Raw genomic sequence first — 20,976 nt, 5'->3', positions numbered from 1 at the left:
TAGCAATATTTGGCTTGGGGCAACAATTTTAAAGCTGTGAAGGGAGCGTATGAAGGCTTGAGTGTAATTCCTTATTACATACATGCATACAGACACTCCATTTGTATACAAACACATCTGTTTACCTGAGATGGTTCTTTCAGCACAACTCATTTCAGCAGTCTTCCCCTTAAGTCACAACAAAAAAGTGTGATCCTGCAAGCTGAGATAGTTGTGTCAAGCCCTGTGCTTTTAGCATTCTGTGTTTCCTCATTACTAAAGTGGAGAGAGCTATTGCATCTAGCAGCATGAGAGAATATAGATATTTCAGTAGAAGCTTGACAAACTGGAGAGCAAATTCAAAACATTAAAAATGAAAGAGAAGAAGAGCTTCTTGCTTCTTATTCCATATTTCACCTTACAGCTATCCTAGAAAACTTGCAGACTACACCAATCGAATGCCAGACTGAGAAATACATGGACAAAACCCCTTTTAAGTGGCACAAATTACGTGTAAGTCTCATTTATGTCTCTGTATGCAATTACAGAAATAGGCTTGTGTTGGAAGAGTGGGTGCTGAGTTCAGCTTATGTATGAACTTTCTGGTGAAGGGCCAAAGTGAGCAGTGTGTTTTCTCAAGTGCTTTGCTTGTGCACCTCATGAAGTCTCTTTGTATGGAGATTTCCAAGTGAATCCAAAAACAGTATTTTGTGTGTTTTGTCTTTTTCTATTTGAGTCTGTGTATTTTCCTAGGTAGCAGTGGATGTGCTAAGACTGAAGTAATATTAACTGAAGTTATAGTTATACAGTTGTTTGTCTTCTGCTGAGAAGAACCTGGAAGATTCAAACAATAGGGTTCATGGGTTGAATTAACAGCACTGATCAGTCTGTATGTTAGTTCTTCTGACTGACAGATTTGTACTTGCAACACTGTGGAGATTTGATAGCTAATAAGGCAAGTCAAAATTTTAAGTAATAAAATCAAACAAATGCAAAGCCTATTCTCATGGATTAACTGTGAGCCAGTCTCACATTGTAAGCATTATGGTTATGTGGGATGAATGCCCTGGTAAACTGTGTGTGGTTCATTTAACTAAGCAAGGTTTTGAAGGTGTTGTAATTTACACACACTGAAAACCTATAGCCCTTTCCAGTTGACATTTGTAACTACTGTGTGTCTGGACTTCAGTGAGCAAAAAAATTTGACAGTTATGAAACTGCTTCTCTAGTTCAAAACATCTTTCCCACAGCAGGATTTGGAGATCAATTTTTAGTTGTACCACTGCTAATATTAGACTTTTTGTAGTAATGGATTGGCTCTTTCCTTTTGAGAGGTTTGTTTTAAACCTCCATTGATACAATTTAGCATGTTTATAAGCCTTGAGAAGATTTTTTTGTCCAGTACTTACAGAAAACTCTCAGCAGTTCACTTCATTAATGTCCACTCAAGTGTCTTTTTTCATCAAAAAGCATAAAATGAGAGATTGGGTGAAAATGCAAAAGGGAATAAGTGGTTAGCAATGTACATCTCCATAGATCTTGTACCTTGGAATAAACACTCTCAGTAGCTGAGTACTGTCATATAGACTTGAATATGCAGGACGATAATGCAAAACTAATTAATTTTCCATATCTGTTTGAAAGGTAATTAGCTTATTAATACTGTAGAATGAATATGTACTTCTGAATGATTTTTTTTGTGTATGTGTGTATATGTATATATATGCCATTAGGAGGGGATTTCTTAAAATGTACTTAAGCTATCTGGAGAAATAGTTTATGTTAACTTTTCTCCTTTTACAGGCTAATAACTCTGAGATAGTTAAAAATCATGTAAGCAGAAGTGTAAATAATTCTGTTTTATTTATTATTTTTTCTTTTACTTGGTCTGATTTATTTTCCTGCTTGTGGCTGCTTATTTGTATCACATTTTCATACAGCATTTGTTGCTAGCCATTTTCAAAGTATGCACTTTGGTTTCTGTACTGTGTGAAATTAACTTCTGATTAGGACCATTAGTGTTTTTTTCCACCACTGAGTTTTTTCAGAAACAATGAAATGACCTCTTCATCCCTTGTTTTTAAATCAAGCAGGGGAGAAATAAAGGGAAATATTATAATCTTCATCAACTCAATTGTATTTAAACGCATTCAGAAAGACAAGAGATTTTTTTTTCCAGCAAGAATAGTTTTAATTGTTGTATTGTATTCAATATGAAATTGATCTTTTAGCTTATATTTTTTCCTGTTGCTATGCCATGTGATTTAAAAAACAAATCAGGTGCCACTTCCCAACCCTTTATTACTATGGCTGTAGTACTCCTGGTAAAAGTAGTATTAGTGACATTTATTGAAGTACAGTAGAACCCAGTTGTCTAATTGATGTAGAAATTTCTGCAAATAGGAAGTACAGTCCATTTCAATACTAACCACACTTTATAAGTATACTTTTAGCACAATTTCCGTAAAATAAATAAGACAAAAAAGAAAACTTTTAAAGTCCTTTGGAGTTACCTTTTAACAAAGATGTCAAATCTTGTAGATTTCTAAATAAATTATGGGAGATGTCTATAGTTAACTATCTGCTAGTAGGCAATTGTGATGCAGGTGTTTGATTTGCCACTGTGAAAATGTGGCTAAAATTTAAAAAGGGACAGAAGAAAGGACTTGCAAGATGCACATGGTCTTCACCGATTTATTGTTCAATTTCAGACCAACTCTCTATTGCAATAAATGAGCGTCTGTTTCACAGTGTTAGTCCTGTGTGCATTGCATTTATTTTGTGATGCTGTCCATGGTTCAGTGCTGCAGGCTTCTGCTGGTGCCACTCTGTGCAGGGCGTGAAGAGTTCTGATCCCTGACTACTTATGTAGACAGGAGATGTTCAAAGAGGTTACATTTGTATTAGCAGTATAGTTCATTTCCTTTAGCTGACAATAAATGTTTTTCTACAACCAAGGGTATCTCTGTGTTGTATCCATGCTATTATCTACTCTGTTTCAGTAAAATTAGAATTATTTCTAATTGCTAGAATATATTTGATATTGAGACCAGCTAAAATGTCTAGTGACATGATTGTTTCACCTTTCAGTTCACTGTTCTCCTCCTTAACTAGACAAATTGACTAAAATTAAAAAATCAGAAAAGAGCATATTTCTTAGTTATTTGCATATGAATAATTGGTTTTGACAGCTGCTTATAGTGAAACAAATGTGAAGCAAAATAGTGATATCACTCTCTGATCTTGTTGCTAGTTGGAAGTTTTTAGCAACTTTGTATTACATCTGAATACTTCAGAGTTTCTACTGGTTTCTGTTTCACAAGGTTGATCTTGGTTGTTACACAAGCCAAGATCATTCCTTGACTTTTTCTTCTGTACATATAATAGTTTGTGCACAGCCATTTTGAATTCAGCTTTAATAGCAAGCAATGTTTTTTTCAGCTCTGCCTTTTGTCTTATTGTGTTTTGCATTGACTATTACTTGACCATTAGTGAGCTTCCTGAAATTGTCATTAGTTACTTTCTATGGACCAGTATATTCCAGGAGCAAAGGCTGACATGGATTGACATGCAGAAGAAAGGTCCAATCTGAAACACAGATGTCTATTTGGAAAAGAGAGGAGATGTAAAGCTGCGAGGCTGGGTGATTCACAGAATGCTGTCCCCAGACAGTGGGGCTGGATGCAGCCATGAGATGAGGCTTGGATGAGGCTTTTGCAAGTCTCATTCTGTGACTGCAGCACGCATCCCATCTGTGTTGTGCTAATGGGAGGTGCATCTTTCTGTTCTCTTCCTTCTAACTTTGTGCTGTGCTTGTTCTCCTTTTTTTTATTAACTAAACTGTAAGAAACTGCTTTAACTGTTTGTTGTCTCTGGAATTGCTTCTTGTTTCTCTTCTCTCCTTTGCGTATTGTTTCATGGAATCTGGTCCAGGAAAGAAAACCTCTCTTGCTTTTTTCTGGCAATGTGTCTGCTAATGGAATATTTCTAGTGTCAGCTCTTATTGCTTTATAGCAAAGGTGTGTAAACATCAGCCAAGACAGTTTTGCCTCAGTTGTGACACTACCTAGAATTCAAAATTTTGTTAGCTTTTTTCTAGTGTTCAGGGTAGCTCTGAGGCATGGATAGCACATTCTTACTTGGGAAATCAAAAGTGCCTTTTCTTACATTTAAAGGCCTTCCTCATGGAATGTTATTTTATTCTTAATATTATCATATTTAAAACAAATAAATCAAACTTCTTGTTTCAGCTAAAGGCTAGCAGAAATGATTCTGTCACTTTCTATTCAAGAATTGTATGCACATAATCTTCTGTTAGTTAACAGGTGGTCTAAATTTGTGGTGAAAGTTTAACTTCAGTTCTGATCATTTTCATCTTAACTAGATCTGAGAGAAACTCAGGAGATCCATTCTGAAGGCTTTCCTTTTTCCTTCTTGCCCTGGCAGATTGGTAGGTAAGACTCTATATCCCAGGGCCCAACAAACTTTTTAAAAATTGAAGTGGACTACAAAGCCCTACAGGAACTTGTTTGGGAAGCCTGGCAGTTTTGGCTGAAGTGGAGCTCCCATGAAAGAATCATGGGAGCAGCTTTGCCAGCTGCTAAGAGAGAGAGAGAAAGCAAGCTGGGATTTATAAGTTCTGTGGACACTGCCATTTGCAAGGGTCACATCTGTCTGGGTTCCTGCTGTCACATTATGGAGGGGAAAGGATCAGGATTTTTATACCACAGTATACAAAACAAAACTAAATTTGCTCTGAAACAAATAGCTGCTTGCAGTAGAAATAAATCTCTTCTGTGGAGTCAACTAAAACAATATTTTAAATTAATATTTATATTTAGTACAGGAATTGATACGTAATAGCACAGAGATACTTTTATTTACAAACCATGAATATTTTCTGCACTTGGAATCATTCTAAAGCCAGAAGTCAAAAGATTATGCAAATTCTGGTTCTCATGCAAAACATCCAAACATGTTTCACTGTGTCAGTAGGAATTATTATGGTGAGCAGTCCAACGATCAATGTAGTTCATTGCCCTTTTTCTGCAGAATGCTGGAGTGTATAGAACAGTTACACTGTGCCTTGGAATAGGTTGGAAAATTTCTTCTGATTCCTGTCCATGGCTCGAGGAATGAAAATACATCACAGATCTGGTTCAAATGCATTCAGGTATCTTGCTGATGAGTCTCTCTCTTTGTATTTTTATTTATGCTGTTTGAATGGTGAACAATCACACAGAAAAAAGAGTTTCATAAGATGATTAAAATCTGTGTAAAACCAATGTAATTGGTTGCTCACCATGCAGATTAGCTAATCAAATACTCTGTTGCTTATAGCACCATTAAAAATGGGCACAAATAAAATACTTATATTCTAAGTAGATACATGTCATTCTTTCAAAATGTTCTGATATTTTTAAGTCATTGATTGATATTTCAGATAGTTGGTTTCTACTCATCCATCCTTATGCCTCTCAATTCTTTCATTCAAGAGGGAGCCCAGGAGAGAAACAGATGAGCTACGTGAATGCATGCCAGATCTTGGAGCTCTGAGTTTGCAGTAGTGCAGTTCCTCAAAGGAACATATATATGGTTGATGTACAGCTGACTCAGCTGTTTAGATTAGCCCAGTCTTTGAAACCAGGTTTTCTTATACTCTGCTGAGATAATTTTTAAGCAGATACTATGACTTTCTACTAATACTATTGTATTGCAGTTCAAGGCCAGCAACTGGGTCTTAGGAAAGGCAACTGCTTGATTTTTCATTTAGCTTCCTTAGTCTATCCTTGATTCTAGTCTCAAAAGGGGTAAGTCATAATCCCACATAGGATTTCTAAGCCCATGTGTGGCCCACAGGTCTAGTTTTACTTTGGTATTGGAAACTAGTAGGTAACATATTGATTTACTTACTTTTCCAGAGCTGTGTAGTAACTCGGTGTACTGCAGAAATGCAGATGAATTTGTCTGGGGCAAAACTGAACTCCCTTTTCTGTTGGGGTTTTTCACTAACAGGACGGGACTGCTGGGATACAATCCTTGAGCTTTATTGCAGCATACGCCTCATTACATAGTTAAGACAATAGGAAGATGGCAACTGCTCATATACTGCCAGCAGCAGCCAAAGATTTCTTTGTTACAAAGCATTTAAAAAACTTTCTAGCCAATAGCATATTGCAAAAGCTTACAGACAATTGTGCTAGCCAATCACTAAAAGAACATGTACACCTGCTTCACAGAATGCTTGCTTGTATGCTTTCTATTAACTATACACCATACACCATTATTAAGCTTAAAACCTTCTACTATCTTGCTAAGCATAGCATTGCTTGCACTGTTTTCCTGCAGTCTTAAGGTCTATCTTAGCCAAGCCTAAAACTCAAGCTATTGTTTCATGTCCTTGCTTGCTGTGCTATTATAACTTTTTCTACTTTCAGACTTTGCAGCTGCAGCTAGCTCTTAGGTTTTCTGTTCTTTCTGTTTCTAAGGCCTGCTTTTACAGCCTTCTGGAAATCTTCTTACCTTTACTATTTCCCACATTTCCCTCTCTCGGTACAATTACAAAGTAACTTTCTTAACTTTGCAGTTTATTAACTGTCTTGCATTACATAGCTCAATTATAATACATATTTCTTTTTGCTTGTTTGAGGCACTTCTCTTGCTTATTTTAAGTGTTGCTATTTTACACTACAGCAATTTTAATGCTGTAAAAAATCTGGTCTATTCAAAGAATAGAAGTAAAATCTGGTAGTAGTTACTATTTATTGTTCTAATAAGTCTCGTTTGTTCTTAATTTAAAGCCTTCATTTATGTCTATACTTGCATCTACTATCTCTGTAAGATCTTGAGAACTTTCTGTGATTCTATTTCTTATATCTTTCTCTTGTACAATAAAAACTTCTTTGATAGTTTTGTCTATCATTTGTTGCACATACTGAAGTATATAAGGTACTATTACTAGTATTGCCACTAAAACTAATAACACATATAAATCTATTTTACAAAGTTTCTTTAACTAAGGTGTAAAGCTCTATCTTTTGAACAAATTGTCTATGATCTACTGTCTTCTTTGATTCGAGCTGTTAGATCTTTCAGCTTTTGTATGCTTTTGTGAGTGGATTAAAAATGGTCAGACAGATTCATATAACACAATCCTTCAAATTCCTCACAACCATGTCTATGTGCCAGTAAAAGAAAATCAATTGCTGCTCTATTTTGAAGGGTAGTACGTCAAACACTGCTGACATCTATTAGCATATCACTAATTGCAAAAGTGGCATTGGTTTGTTTACTCAACCAACATCTAACTCAATCTAACCGTTTCACTGCCATGGCAGAAGTAAGTTGCGATAGAAGCAAACCTGCTGAAACTCTTTTCACAGCTTTCTGGGGCCTAAAATCACTGTTTCAATTTTCTTCATATTGATGGGTGAATCTTTTTCCTCTCTGTTTTTTCTTAATGACTGTTTTAGTACTAGGTGCTCGCACAGTAAGTTGTCTAATACTGCATGGACTACATTCAAGGCGTGATGGAATGCTTTGCTAAGCCCTATCTCCACAAATGAACTAATATCCTTTTGGTAATTGTCTTGGATATTGTTCAGCCCCAGAAAGTCCACCCCAACTACCTGAGTAATTACACCAAAAGCTCGAGCTTCTGTAAGCAGGGTAATTGGGAGTGACATTGTATTTTGGGGGATCATTGTCTTGCCAATTGCTATCTGCAAATGTAAGACGGAAACCTATTGTTAAGGAACTAAGAATCTTCAATTCTTGGGGTTCGGAACGTGCTTTAGGAAGTTCTTTAGTCTAAATGTCCCAATTAACTACAGGATTGCTCCCGTTGGCAACTTCACCTGACTTACTATTGTTTTTTGGTCAAGGGATCATAATATATGGGTATCAGCTAATCTTTCACTGGCACACTGACTAGACAGGTTGAAAAAGGCTTTTCTGGGTTTGAATTGGACAGGCATATGGTATCTGAGCCTGCTGCCTTGGCTAAGGTCACCCAAACACTTGTTTTTGGTTGTTCTACAGGCAGATCTACACTGCAAGAAGCAATTAAAGCTAGCCAGCACCAGTGTAACACTCGATTTTGCTCTATACCTTTCATAAGCTATTTTTTGGCAAAACATTTTCCCATATATTTCAACTCACAAATTCTGCTTTTGTTCCTTCTTAAAGTTGCCTGAAGACTAAACAACTGTGTTAAAAAGTGTTTTTTTGTATGTTCTTTCTATTTCTAAGGCCTGCTTTTACAGCTTTCTAGAAATCTTCTTACCTTTACTATTTCCCACACCTTCATCCTTTGTCTTTTTCATAATCTTTCTGGTGTCAGAAGCTCTATTACAGAGGATTTTAGCCTATGAACTGTGTAAGCCTAATGAGGTATGTAAGCCTACTGGCTGTAAGCCAAGTTTCCTTATTCTGTTCTTGGGAAAGTTGAAAATCATCATCTACCTGAGATAATGACTTTTTTTACAGATACTTTTTTTTTGCAGGCATCATTTTTTACTTGATTGCCTCAATTTCTTTGAGAAGCCTTCTCAAGCCTTTCAGAATAGGACAGGGGATGCAGATTTAGCAGAAAAGTTATTTCCTATTCCTTCTATTTCTGGACTTGTGGAAAAGTTGTCTCAATGCCGTCTCTGTGCCACATGGTGTGAGATGGCCTATACATGATCTTTGTCATGTTTTTGCTCTGAAGCTGTGAAGCGGCTTAAAGTAACATTATAAAGATATGAGATGCTGTTTGTTGTGTGGGACAAGCACAAGCTTGCTATTTGAAGCAAGCCAGGAAATCCATTAAGAAATTCACCCTCTTTGGTGTCAGAAGAAGGTGAATAAACAGGGCTGATCTCAAAAGTCCACTTTGTTCAATCTGTGCTTTAGTTTAATTGGACTGCTTGGATCACTTTCTACACTTGCACTGAGAGCAGGCTGTACTGGGAAACATATGTCTAGGTACTGTTGTGAGCTGGTGAAAATGATTCAGAATTAAATATGGGACTGTTTCTTAGCTTCTGTATCATGTCGTGGTTGTAAGGGACTCTGGGATGGTGTCATGGTTTGACACTGGCCCAGTGCCAGGCACCCATGAGAGTCACTTGCTCACCCTCCTCTGCCACAGGTGAGCAGAGGAGAAGGAAAAAACGTTGATGAAGGCTTCACAAGTTTAGATAAGGAGTGGGAGAAAACACTTCAAGGACAAAACAGGCTCAACTTAAGGTTGCAAAGTGAAATCTATTACTAACAGAATTAGAGGAAGACAATGAAGAGTAAAATAAGCCCTTAAAACACTGTTTCCACCCAGGCCCTCCCTCCTTCCCGCCAACAGCGCAGGGAGACAGGGCATGGAGATTTTGGTCAGTTCATAACCGAGATTTTCTCCTGCTGCCCTGGGAGAGAAGTCCTTCCCCTGTGAGACTGTGGGGTCTCTCCCATGGGAGACAGTTCTCCGTGAACTCTGGTCTGGGTCCACTCTCACGAGCAGCAGCCTTCTGCACCTGCTGCAGTGTGAGTCCCTCCAATGAGCACAGTCCTTCCAAAACTGCTGTGACATGGGTCACTCTTGCCATGGGGTGCACTCTTCCAGGGACAGGCTGCTGCAGCCTGGAAGCAGGGACCCTCTCTTTCCACTGGGTCTTCCACTGGATCACAGCCTCCTCTAGGCATCCACATGCCTGGAGGACAGGCACGTGCTCTGACGTGTACACCTCCCCCATGGGCTGCGGGTGGATCTCTACATCCTCCATGGACTGCAGGGGGACAACCTGCTTCACCATGGTCTTCACTGCAGCCTGCAGAGGAATCTTAGCTCTAGCGCCTGGAGCACATCTTCTCCCTCCTTCTCCATTGACCTTGGTTTTGCCATGTTGTTTTCCTTCACACGTTCTCACTTCCTCCTCTTCTCTGACTAGGAGCAAAACCTGTGACTTTTCCAGCAGCTTCCCACAGGAGCCATCTTTGTGGCTCCCCTGCTACCAAAAACCAGGCTGTGCAAAACCAATACAGGTGGTTTTGTCTGAGGACTTAATTTTTGAGAAAGTTGGCATCACAGGCTCTGTGATGAGGCCAGTACTAGGTGCAGGAGCCAGTGGCAGTGAAAGAAGGAATAGAGAATGTGTCAAAGGAGAGAGTTGTATGGCTTGAGTTTTTTCTGGAAAAGGGCAATGACCCAGTACCTTGGATGCAATGAATCTGCTTATTAATTCAAATCTGTTACTGGAGAGAAGGTGGTTGTTTGTTGAGAAGCTATTGCCTCTACTTGCTTACTTCATACAAACTCAGGTAAATTTGACCAAATGGTTCCTTGCACTTGCTTATGAAGAGATAACTTCTATGTGGTATTGCTTGGAATATCAAAATTGCTTAAAACTGAATAAATAGCTGAATAGAAGGTGTTTACTTTATTGAAAACTGTTTCTTATATGACTGGTTATACTGTCAGATGTACAGGTTATGGCAGCATTGCGAGGCATTCCCAGGGAAGCAGGGGAACAAGAATCATGGGGAGAAATTAACGGAAGAATAATCTCAGGGTGGTCTGTCCTACTCGCAACATATCAAGCACTAGTTTCACTGAATCTATTGTAGTTGCAACTCTGAATTTTTAGCCAGGTGTGATTAAAACACTCCATATGGAACCACTGTTTTTCCTTGCCCTGCATCTTCTCTACTGCTGTTAGTTGTCAGGAAATGAAAATCATACGTAGTTTTGTGAGATTTTCTGTGTAATTGTCCATTCTGGGATATGCCAGATGGCATTTGCTGTCTTCGAAGGTTAGTCAAATTTTTTGCCATTATCCTTCCAGTGTATAGCAAGCAGAAAACAGTGTTTGTTTGTTTTCACTTGGATGGAGATGATTTGCCTTTAAGGATTGTCTGCCCTATGCTGCTGAATCCTGTTTGGGGAAACGTGTATTCTGATGGTTTGGTGACACAGCATGCATACAGTAAATATATATCTCACTAATGGTTTTTTTTGCTAGTGGTTTGCATTATGTTATTGTTCATATGCTTAAACACTGAATGCTACTAGGATTTATTCCAGTTTATCTGGCACAACAATGTGAAATAGAGAATGATTTTATCACTAACTTTCTTACCAGAGGAAGCTGTTTTAAGTGTCTGATTATTCAGGATACATGACAGTTTAGTCATCAAATTTTTAGTAAATTGAAGAAGTACTTCTAAGCAATGGATACATTTGTCACCAACAAAAACCAAGGAAGTGTAGAGTCCTGCTTCTAATTGCTTTCTATTTACAAAACCAAAACAAAATGCACCAAAAGCTATGTCTTGAATTTCAGTTATAGTTATTTACTTGTTTTGGCACCCATGGTATATTATCTAAAGCCTTTAAAATTCTAAGGGATTGGGTAAAAAGAGGCTGAAAATACCATGAAGTTTCCTCCTCTTCTGTTGTCTAAGTAAAGACAGAAGCTAGTGAAACTGGGACCAAACGCTTAGATGAGGTGCACCTTATGCCATCAGTTGTGCTTTAAAATTTGCCAGAACAGTTAACTTTGAGAAATTCTGAAAGAAAAAGTGTCACTTTCATGCTTATATGTGTCTTAGTTATTCCCAGATTTTGATACTCAGCATCATTTTATGGAAAGTTCTAAGACGTCTTCCATTCAAACACAGTTTATTTGGTTTGGGAATACTTGTGTATAGCCAAAATTGCTAGGGTTTATCAGTTTTTCAGCTCTAACTCTTGATAAATAAGCTTTTATGTGCATGTGTTTGTATATTAAGCATGAATTCAGGGCAGGGAGAGGAAGGAGTACTCTTTCTCTTATTGATTTACTGATGCATGATACTAAATTGAACTTCTGATTTTCTGTATCAAAATATATCTGTATCTAAGTGCTAAATTAAAAAATATACAAAACACATGAATTAAAAAGTACATAAAATAAAATATACACAAGCTAAAAAAGTATATATAGAAATGGCTAAATGTAAATTGAATAATATTATTTATTTTTGTTTAATGTTTGTATAGCAGTAGCTGTCTTTTGGTAGACTTTTTTTCTTTTTAAACCTGTCCTAGAAGGAAGGGATACTGCCCCCTCCAGATGTCTCTTTCTCTCTGTTACATACAGAGCTTGGATGACAATAACACTGGAGCTTAATCTAAGACCACTACAATTAGGTGAGACAAATTCTATTACTATGGTTCATGTGGGAGTATATTTTTACACTTTTTCATTCATAGTTACTATTACTGAAGAAATGGAACTACAAAAGTAAACTACTACACATTCTCAAGAATAAATTCTCAGGAGTCTGATACAGAAGTATATATTTCAATATTGTCATAAGAAAATCAGTGGAGAGGAACTTCTTTTGCAGGTTTATACAATCTCTAATCTTAATACCAAGAAGAGCACTAAAAATGTCACAAAAGACTTTTCTGGCAGTAGTGAGATGGAAAAAGTAGTAGAAAGTTAGACAAAACTTGGGCATAACCACAGTGTTTGCATTCAAAACATAGGGCAATGATCCTCTTGTATCCTCTTGTTGTTATAGTCTTTCGCATCATAAATGAGGAAAAAAGATAGAAACATTGACATCAGTGACAGCAAGTTAAGGTTCTGGATTGATTCTTCTGCTTTCTTTGTTCCAGAATTCCAGCAGTGTTTTAAGAACTCATCTTTCAGTTGTGACAAAGTATCACGGCAAGTATTTCTTTCAAATTTATGTAGCAGCGTTATGTGGTGTGGAGGTGGGCTTAGGCTTTGGTATTTGTGGTTATGATTTCTGTGAGTTCAGTCTTCTGCAAGATATGATCTGCCATGCAAGTTCCATTTTTACAATGCCTTTGTGAGAAAACAACTAGACATATTTACTGAGCTGATCTTCTGATATTTTATTAAGAAGGACAGAGTTGTGTTAAAGTTCCCTCACCTGGAAAAGAAAGAGAAGTATTTGCAGACTAACCCGTGAAATTATTTTAATTACATTCATGTCTGTTGTTTTTTGGGGACTGGTTTTAGATTCACTTCAGTTTTACTCAGAGCAGGCTTAAAGATCTGCAGTGTTTTACAGATTGCTGGTCAAATTTCCAATTTGTAAAGGATTTGCAGAGTTCTACAGAGAGATGTGTACAGACAGAAGTACCTATACATTTCTATTTGACTAACAAATTTGTTGTGCTAGTATTTGTTAAATTGATTGTATTCATTTTCCACATTATTGGTTGCAGAGATTTTTTCACTACAGTTTTGATGTGAAGAATTCTGGTGAAGAACTCCATTTGTGTTCTGAACTGAATACTTTGAGCTCTGTAGGCATTTAGTGAGTTGTAATTGTAATGAAATTATTGGAAACATCTGATGCTTAGCTGTAGGAGTCTAAGTTGCAATTTCTTCTCATTAATATGCTATGTTTCTTCTTGGCTACATTGCTCTAAACTGCCACATCTAATTTCTTCCAGAAGTGCAGACTTTGATCACATTATGGAGGAAGGCTCTGAACTTGACCTCACTTACATCACAGAGCGGATTATTGCTGTATCGTTCCCTGCTGGCTGTTCTGAGGAAGCTTACCTCCACAATCTACAAGAAGTAACACAAATGCTCAAATCGAAACACGGTGATAATTACTTGGTATGTGTAAGATCAGCCATTTGTGACTCATCTTCCTTTGTCATGCAGGAAGACTACTTTATGTCCTCATAAACATTTATAAACTAAAACTCACTCTTTGGGCCATCTTTACAGCCTTGTAAGCAAGTTCAAGATTTCTACTAGTGTTTTAAGCGGCTAGGTATTGAAAACACTTTTTTTGTTGGGGCATTGCAGTCTCGGTGTGGTGATAACATGTAGTCAAATGCTGAAGAATAATTTCACTGACCGTTTTCATTGTCCAAAGCATGCTCTTAAAAGATACCCTGCAATTAGGAGTGTGTTCTTTGTTTGTAGCAGTGAGCTACATCTGGGTTCTCAGGTGGGTATCTGATAGTCTGTCACTGTCATGTCTTCACTTGTGAAGCCAACATTTAAAAGTAGGTTTGCTGTTGCTGTGTTGTGTCCAGCTCTTCCTCATTAACTTGTTTAGGTGCATTTTTCATGCCATTTAATTTTTTATAGGAAATCAAACAAATATATAGTGAGCTCTCTGTGCAGATTTCTTTTTAAATGTTGACAAAAAGCTGTTAATCTCCTGTGCTGTTTACTGGCTACTGCCATGGCATGTATTGTCTCAGCTTGTTCTATGAGGGTGAATTTGAAGCAAGGCCGATATTTTATTTACTTTTTTTCTTGTACTGTCTTTTTAGGTATTGTGTGTTAATTGTTAGAAATAAATCCATGACTTCAGGAACATGAACTTCACTCACAGTAGAAATTAGTTGCTGGAGAGATTCCACACATGATTTAAACACATTATCTTCTTCTCACAAACTGAGATGCCACAGGTGCATTATAAACCAGACTGAACTTGTGATGTGGACTGAAGTCCTCAGCATGCTGCCTTGCTGCCCTTGGCTTCCCTTCCATCAGGCACTGGTAGCTTATAAGGCACATGATAGTAATAGTGTGAAGGTGACCTGTGTGTAAAGCTTTATAGGTTCAAATTCACCTGTTCTCTGGCCATTTCCATGCAATAACAGTGTAAGCTTGTAGTCTCTCCACTACACTTAATCTCACTTAATACTTGACTGTATTACAAAAATCTGATGTATGGTAAATCTGGTTTAGTGTCTCAGAAGGATTGTAGTCTCTGCCTCTGAAAGGGATTGTAGTCAGTTTCTCCTGCAAAGTTGGGATTTTTTAATTTTTTGTTTTAGTTCTGTTCTATTTATTAATTTATTTTCTAATGGGTACTTTGGAAATCAGCTGTCTTGATAAAAAGAAAGCTTTATGCCATCTATTCCAAATGTGTTTCTGCAAATTTGCAAAATAACCTGACAAAGCACAGCCAGGTTGTAGATTCAGAGGGCTTGTTTTTAAACTACCTTTTGTTTCTCATGTTTTGAATACCTTTTCAGCCTACTCAAGAGGCACATGTGAAGCAGCAAAATAAAAAAAACCCAAAACCTCCATGAAATGGTATGCAACTCAGCAGTCCTGCTGAAGTTGATGGGAACAATTCTACTCTTCTATTGGGTCAGGGTCTCAGATAACAGAACATATACTACAACATTTGTCATTTTTTTCTAGTTGTTTTCCTTTCACTACAGTGAAGGGAGTGAACACATTGTTTCCCGTTTGATTCCTGTTTGTTGTGAAGAATATGAAAAAATCCCCCTAAGTATCTAATTTTCTTTAACAGTAGAGGATTATACTTTGACATAAGTATAATCTGAGACCAGAGATTGAAGTCTGTTGATAGCTTACAGTGAATTTTTTCTCTGCTTTGATGTCCTAAAAAACCATATTCCCTGTAGGCTTTGGTTCCCAGAAGAAACATGACTTTTCCAACAGATGAAAATTAGAAACTGAAGTTAATGGTCCTCTTTCTTGTACCAAAATATAAGTAAGTGGACCTAAGATATGCCAGAGATTGACCAAAAGGGATGCAGTTAATCTTCCACTATGTTATGGTTTAATCCCAACCAGTAATTTAGCCCCACACAGCTGCTCCCTTGCTTTCTCACCAGTGGAATGGGGGAGAGAATCAGTAGAGTAAAAGTGAGAAAATACATAGGATGAGTTTAACAGGTTAAACAAAAGCTTTACACACGAGCAAAGCAAGACAAGGAATTATTAATTGCTTTCTATGGGCAGGCAGATGTTCAACAATCCTCAGGACAGCCGGGCTTCATAAGCCAAAATGATGACTTGGGAAGCCAAACACCACCACTCTGAATGTCACCACTCCCTCCTTCCTTTGGCTTATATGCTGAGCATGTTATATGGTATAGAAAATCCCTTTGGTGTGTTGAGATCACCTGTCTTGGCTCTGTCCTTTCTCAGCTTCTGATGCATCCCCAGCCCACTCACTGGTGGGGTGGTATGAAGGCTCTTGGAAAGAAAAAAATTTCTTGAAAAAGAAAAGCTCTTGACACTGTGTAAGCACTGCTCAACAATACTGAAAACATCCCTGTTTTATCAACACCATTTTCAACAAAAATCCAAAACACAGTCCCATATGAGGTACTGTGAAGAAAATTAACTCTACCCCAGCCAAAAACAACACACAATGGCATCTATTTATACCATATACTTCTCTTCAAAGGCTTCTATGATGTCTTGCTTTGTTGTATGTGAAATGTTGGTTCCTGCACCTTCTCGTTTCTATTCTGTGCTGTTGGAATTCCTGGAGTATCTCAATGTGATCACTGTAGCTTGATGGGGACTTGGGTTTGGTGTCTGACCCAGCAGTTACAGATACCCATCATGAACAGGACTGTATCCTGACACAGGAATTCTTAATTGTTCTTAAATATAAATACAATAAGAAAGATGAATAAAAAAGTTTTTGTCAAATACCCCTTCTTTTTCTGTGGAAAATTTTAGGTAATTGATTTCTTAATATAGCTTTAGCACTCATTTTAAGAATGCAGTATTGAGACCTACACCTCTTTGTTACTTTGTTTTCCAACTAGGAAAGCTAATAGAAAATTACAAAAAAAATTATGTCATTTTATAGAAGACAATGTTCATTTAATTCCTGTTTTACTATTGGTATTTCAGGAAGGATAAGTACAGTGATGTAGTTGCTTTAACCTGTTCAGTTTTTGACTTCTTTGCTTAGACAGCTGATGACAGTGCTGGTTAATGCAAAAGGGTAATACTTTAGAAGAGTGTTACACTTTAGAAAACAGTTCTTAAATTGTCCTTGGGTAGTACTAAACTATATAAGGGACTTGCCTCATATTTGCTCTTTCTCATGTTTATGACCTATTTATTCCATTCTCTCACTGTAATTAATGAGACTTTTTCAATGATTATGCCATCTGTACACAACTCGGCATGTAAAATAGCCACGCTGTGAAGGAGAATCTGCCTCATTAGCATTGTTTCAGTTCTTGAGTAATGGTATTTCAACTTTTTGTTATTGATCAATACTATGATGACTTGGGAAGCCAAACACCACCACTTAAGTGCCAATTTAAGGCACTTTCTAATGAAAGAGTCAATTTTTCTTGTATATGCTGCTTTCTTTTCTTCATTTTGCAGTCTATCTTTTCATTTATTCCTTATTAAACAGTAAGTAGAGGGTAACTTGCTATTTAGTGGGTTAACAGAAGAATTGGAAGATCTCATAGTCTAAGTTACAGTTAAATAGGTATGTCATATCTTCCCTGCAAAGTTTTGACAGACCAATACTTGTCAGGAATGCAAATTCAAATATTTAACAGTGTACCACCCTCCCAGACTTCTTATTATTAATTCTTATGGTCAGCATTATATTTCATGGTAGCCAGGTCTCTCAGTATAACTCTGACTCAAAGCCATATGAAATAAATAAGATGTAGTAGAATGTTAATTGTCCTTTTTCAAAATGTGCATTTAAGTTTAGCTTTAGTTTCATTGTAAAATAACTGAATATCTAAAATACATTTGCTAGTGCTACCTAATGTCAAATGTTAAGCCATATCATTGTAGTTTCTGGTAATTTTTGTGTTTCAAATACATCTACTTACTACATAAATTATAGATTCTTGATGGTTAATATTTTTTTCTTTCTTTCTGAACAGGTATTAAACGTCTCTGAAAAGAGGTGTGACCTTGGCAAGCTTAACCCAAAGGTATGGACTGTCTTCAGTAACATAGCTTTCTAGTGTTAAATACAACTTAAATGGCCTGATAAACCCTGAAGCTATGCAAGTGTTGATATACAGAGTAAGAGAAGAAGTTTTGGAAGATACTAAAACATCCCACATACATCCCTTTTTATTTTTTCTCAAGTTCTGTTTTGTGTCTGGTAGATCTGTGTTTTACACAGCTATTCCTGTTATTTTCTTAGACTTCACACACAGGACCATAAGCCTGTTGTGACTTCTGAAAAACTTCTCTTGGGTGAAACAAATTTTACTTCAAGTATACTTTTTTGTGCAGTCACAGGATATTGGAGCTGTATACTGTAACGTACAGTTAGCTGAAGCTAGTGAACTTGATTCAGATAAGGACTTCCCTTTTGTACTCTCTTTGAGTAGTTGCTTCTCTGCACAATAGAGTCAAAGAATTTCATAATGATTGACATCTGACTCTTGTTCCTTCTGACAAATTGATGTGTTTGTTTGTTGTAAGAAATGGTGTGCAGGTACACTTCAGCATCTGTTATAAGGCCAGATAGAGTGGCACAGATGTGTATTTACAGCAGTAGATTTACAGAGATAAGCTACCTGAGGAAAGTACTAAAACCTCTCTCAAGTTTAACTTTTTACATGCTTTACTGATCATGAAGGATGGATTTTTTAATATTAGGCATATGTTGAATGCATAATATCTATGTATTGCATATGTTTTGTTAGTAAATATGCATATAATAAAAATAGGCTTAGTAAACTGTATTATGTAGTGAATAGAAAATCTGAACAACATTTTTACATGCTGTAATCATGTTGCACATGAAGGAAATAAATTGAAAATAAAATTAAAGCCATCAAAAATTATTATTTGCTCTAATTCTATTTGAATTTACTGGTATAAAATACCAGAAATTCTAAATGAAAAATCATGTAAGAAATCAAGACCTTCAGAAATGTTGTCACTTCTAAGTGGTTGGTGAGATTGGGATGGGGTGAGGAGGGGGAGGAGGAAGTTTTATGTTTATTTGTTTTTATAAAAGTACTAGTATCTTAAAAAAACACAAATTCCCTCTTCCCCTTTAGAGACCCATAAGCATCATGACAATTGAATTGCATGATTATCTGAGATGGGAAAAGTTGTGAAGACTTTCAACCATGACATTTATTTGAATCCAGATTTTAGTATGTGATACTTGGGTCAAGCTGTCTCTCGTAAATGTTACTTGTTTAATTGCAGATTATGGATGTGGGGTGGCCTGATTTCCATGCTCCACTTCTTGATAAGGTGTGCACCATCTGCAAGGCTATGGAGTCCTGGCTGGACAATGATCCTCAACACGTGGTGGTGATCCATTGCAGAGTAAGTGCTGTGGATGAGTGTGTATTAATTTTCAAAAAACTTGTCCTTTACTCTTCTTGTTTAAAAAAATAAAAAGTTTTCAGTGTTGGCAACAGTGCCAGATGTTCTGTTGATGTAAATAAGCTTAAATCCATTCATCTTCCATGCTTGTTAAAGATTTCTTTTTTATGACTTATGTCCTAGCCCTTGCTGCAGGTATAGCATGAACCCATGTTACTTCATCCTTCAAAGATCACTGTTACTTCTGTAAATGTATTTAGAAGCTTGAGGTTTTTCCAGCTTGATGGAAAACTCTCCATGTTCTGTGACACTCATGAATTTTGTTGCTGGAAAAAGATAGGCACTGTATCACACATTATCTATTTAGACTGTGTGTGCTTGTAGGAAATGAGGTCATTAAGGACCTTCTGGATACTTTTGAAAGGTTTTAGTTGACAACATCATTGCAGTGCCTTAGAGTAAAGCTACCATTGTGCTGTGTTGCTTCCTCCTGCTTGCTCACAATAAACAGAAATAAAGAAAAACCTTAGTTAAATTTGGATAAAATTAATTCAGAACTGGATTGGTAGCTGCGCTCATGACACTTGATGCAAACTTATCTCTGTTTCACTGGCAGATGTTATTCTAAACAAAATGATGGTGAAAATGGGATGGAAACTTCAAATCCGGTTGTGTAGTCTCCAGTCCCAAATTCTTCCAGGCAGAATGTTATTGTATGAAGCACTTGAAATCTTACTAGTTGCAGGAATGCAGCCAGGAAAATGGTCCATACTTGGGACAAAAGGGAGCAAAGTATTTCTAGGTACACAGTCATATACAAATTGATAATGCATGTTTTTGATTAATGCCTTTTGCTAATATAGGTTTCCAGCCACAGAGATAGATACAGCCACCTACTATTAACTGAGAGACTGAAAATGTTTTGAAATCTGTGAGAATTACTGCATGTTAAATTTTACTGCATTTGTCATGTAAATTATTTAAAAATACTTTAGAACATTTTTAAAATTATCCAAAGAAAATCAGTTTCTATAAATCTCAGGTGTTGGGGAGGTAAACATGTGAAAACATGCCAGAAAGGCCTAATCTTTCTAAAATAGGTATTTTATATAGCATTTCATCTTGGGAATTGCAGCATTGTCTAGACTTGTTGTGAATGATCACTAAAAAAATAATACAAAATTAGAGTAATTCATACAATTTTTTTTTCCCAGTTGATTCCTCTTAAGTGGTAAGATTTGAGAGGCATGCACAGAGAAATCCTACTTAGTGTTTTTTATGTCATTTGTCAGCCAGCTTACATTGACAGATAAGCTGCTACCCATTATTTCCACCTTTCCATCAACTCAGGGTACATGAGAAAGGACTCTGAATCTCTTGTCTTGAAATTGTATTTAGTATGGGTCTTAAATATAATAATGCCCAATAATGTAATACATAAGTTATGATTCCCTTTTTCCTAATACAGGGAGGAAAAGGAAGGATAGGTGTAGTCATATCATCATATATGCACTTTACCAATGTTTCTGCAAGGTAAGTATGAATAATGCATGTTGTGTGTTTTTTTTCCAATAAACATTGGGAAAAATGCTTTTTAGTTGATTACTGTCTGTCAGCTTACTGTTTTGTCAGGTTTTCTTCTCAAAGAGTTTTGAAGCATGTCTTTCTTAACAGAGTCTGCTTTCATGATAGTTTTCGTGTAATCCTGATTCCATTAGGAGACTGGATTAGGTGACAGCCTAAGGTCCCTTTGAAACTGAGATTTTATTGGTTTGCAGAAAACTTTTCCGAAGGATGTTTTCAGATGAATGATAGAATGTGCAAGAGACCATTTTTATGTCATGGTACTATCTTTATTCTGTTAAACCTCTCTGTTTGCCACATCCATCAAGTAGCCTCTTGAATTGGTGAGAAATTATTTCTTAAG

The 20,976-nt window shown here is 36.8% G+C and overlaps 1 protein-coding gene across 1 annotated transcript in view; it reads left to right on the top strand.

The window, feature by feature from the left end:
• The first annotated feature begins 456 nt into the window (after positions 1–456).
• TNS3 (tensin 3) overlaps positions 457–20,976 on the top strand; it is a 131,717-nt gene continuing 111,197 nt past the window's right edge. The window contains exons 1-7 of the mRNA XM_031062176.1: positions 457–492; positions 12,093–12,142; positions 12,617–12,668; positions 13,427–13,598; positions 17,636–17,686; positions 18,927–19,049; positions 20,518–20,582. Coding sequence (XP_030918036.1) covers positions 12,100–12,142; positions 12,617–12,668; positions 13,427–13,598; positions 17,636–17,686; positions 18,927–19,049; positions 20,518–20,582 — 506 coding nt within the window. The 5' untranslated portion in view covers positions 457–492; positions 12,093–12,099. The remainder of the gene's footprint in view (positions 493–12,092; positions 12,143–12,616; positions 12,669–13,426; positions 13,599–17,635; positions 17,687–18,926; positions 19,050–20,517; positions 20,583–20,976) is intronic.

The sequence above is a fragment of the Geospiza fortis genome, unplaced genomic scaffold (genome assembly GCF_000277835.1).
Source record: "Geospiza fortis unplaced genomic scaffold, GeoFor_1.0 scaffold108, whole genome shotgun sequence".
NCBI lineage: Eukaryota > Metazoa > Chordata > Aves > Passeriformes > Thraupidae > Geospiza > Geospiza fortis.
This window is presented reverse-complemented; position numbering and strand designations above follow the sequence as displayed.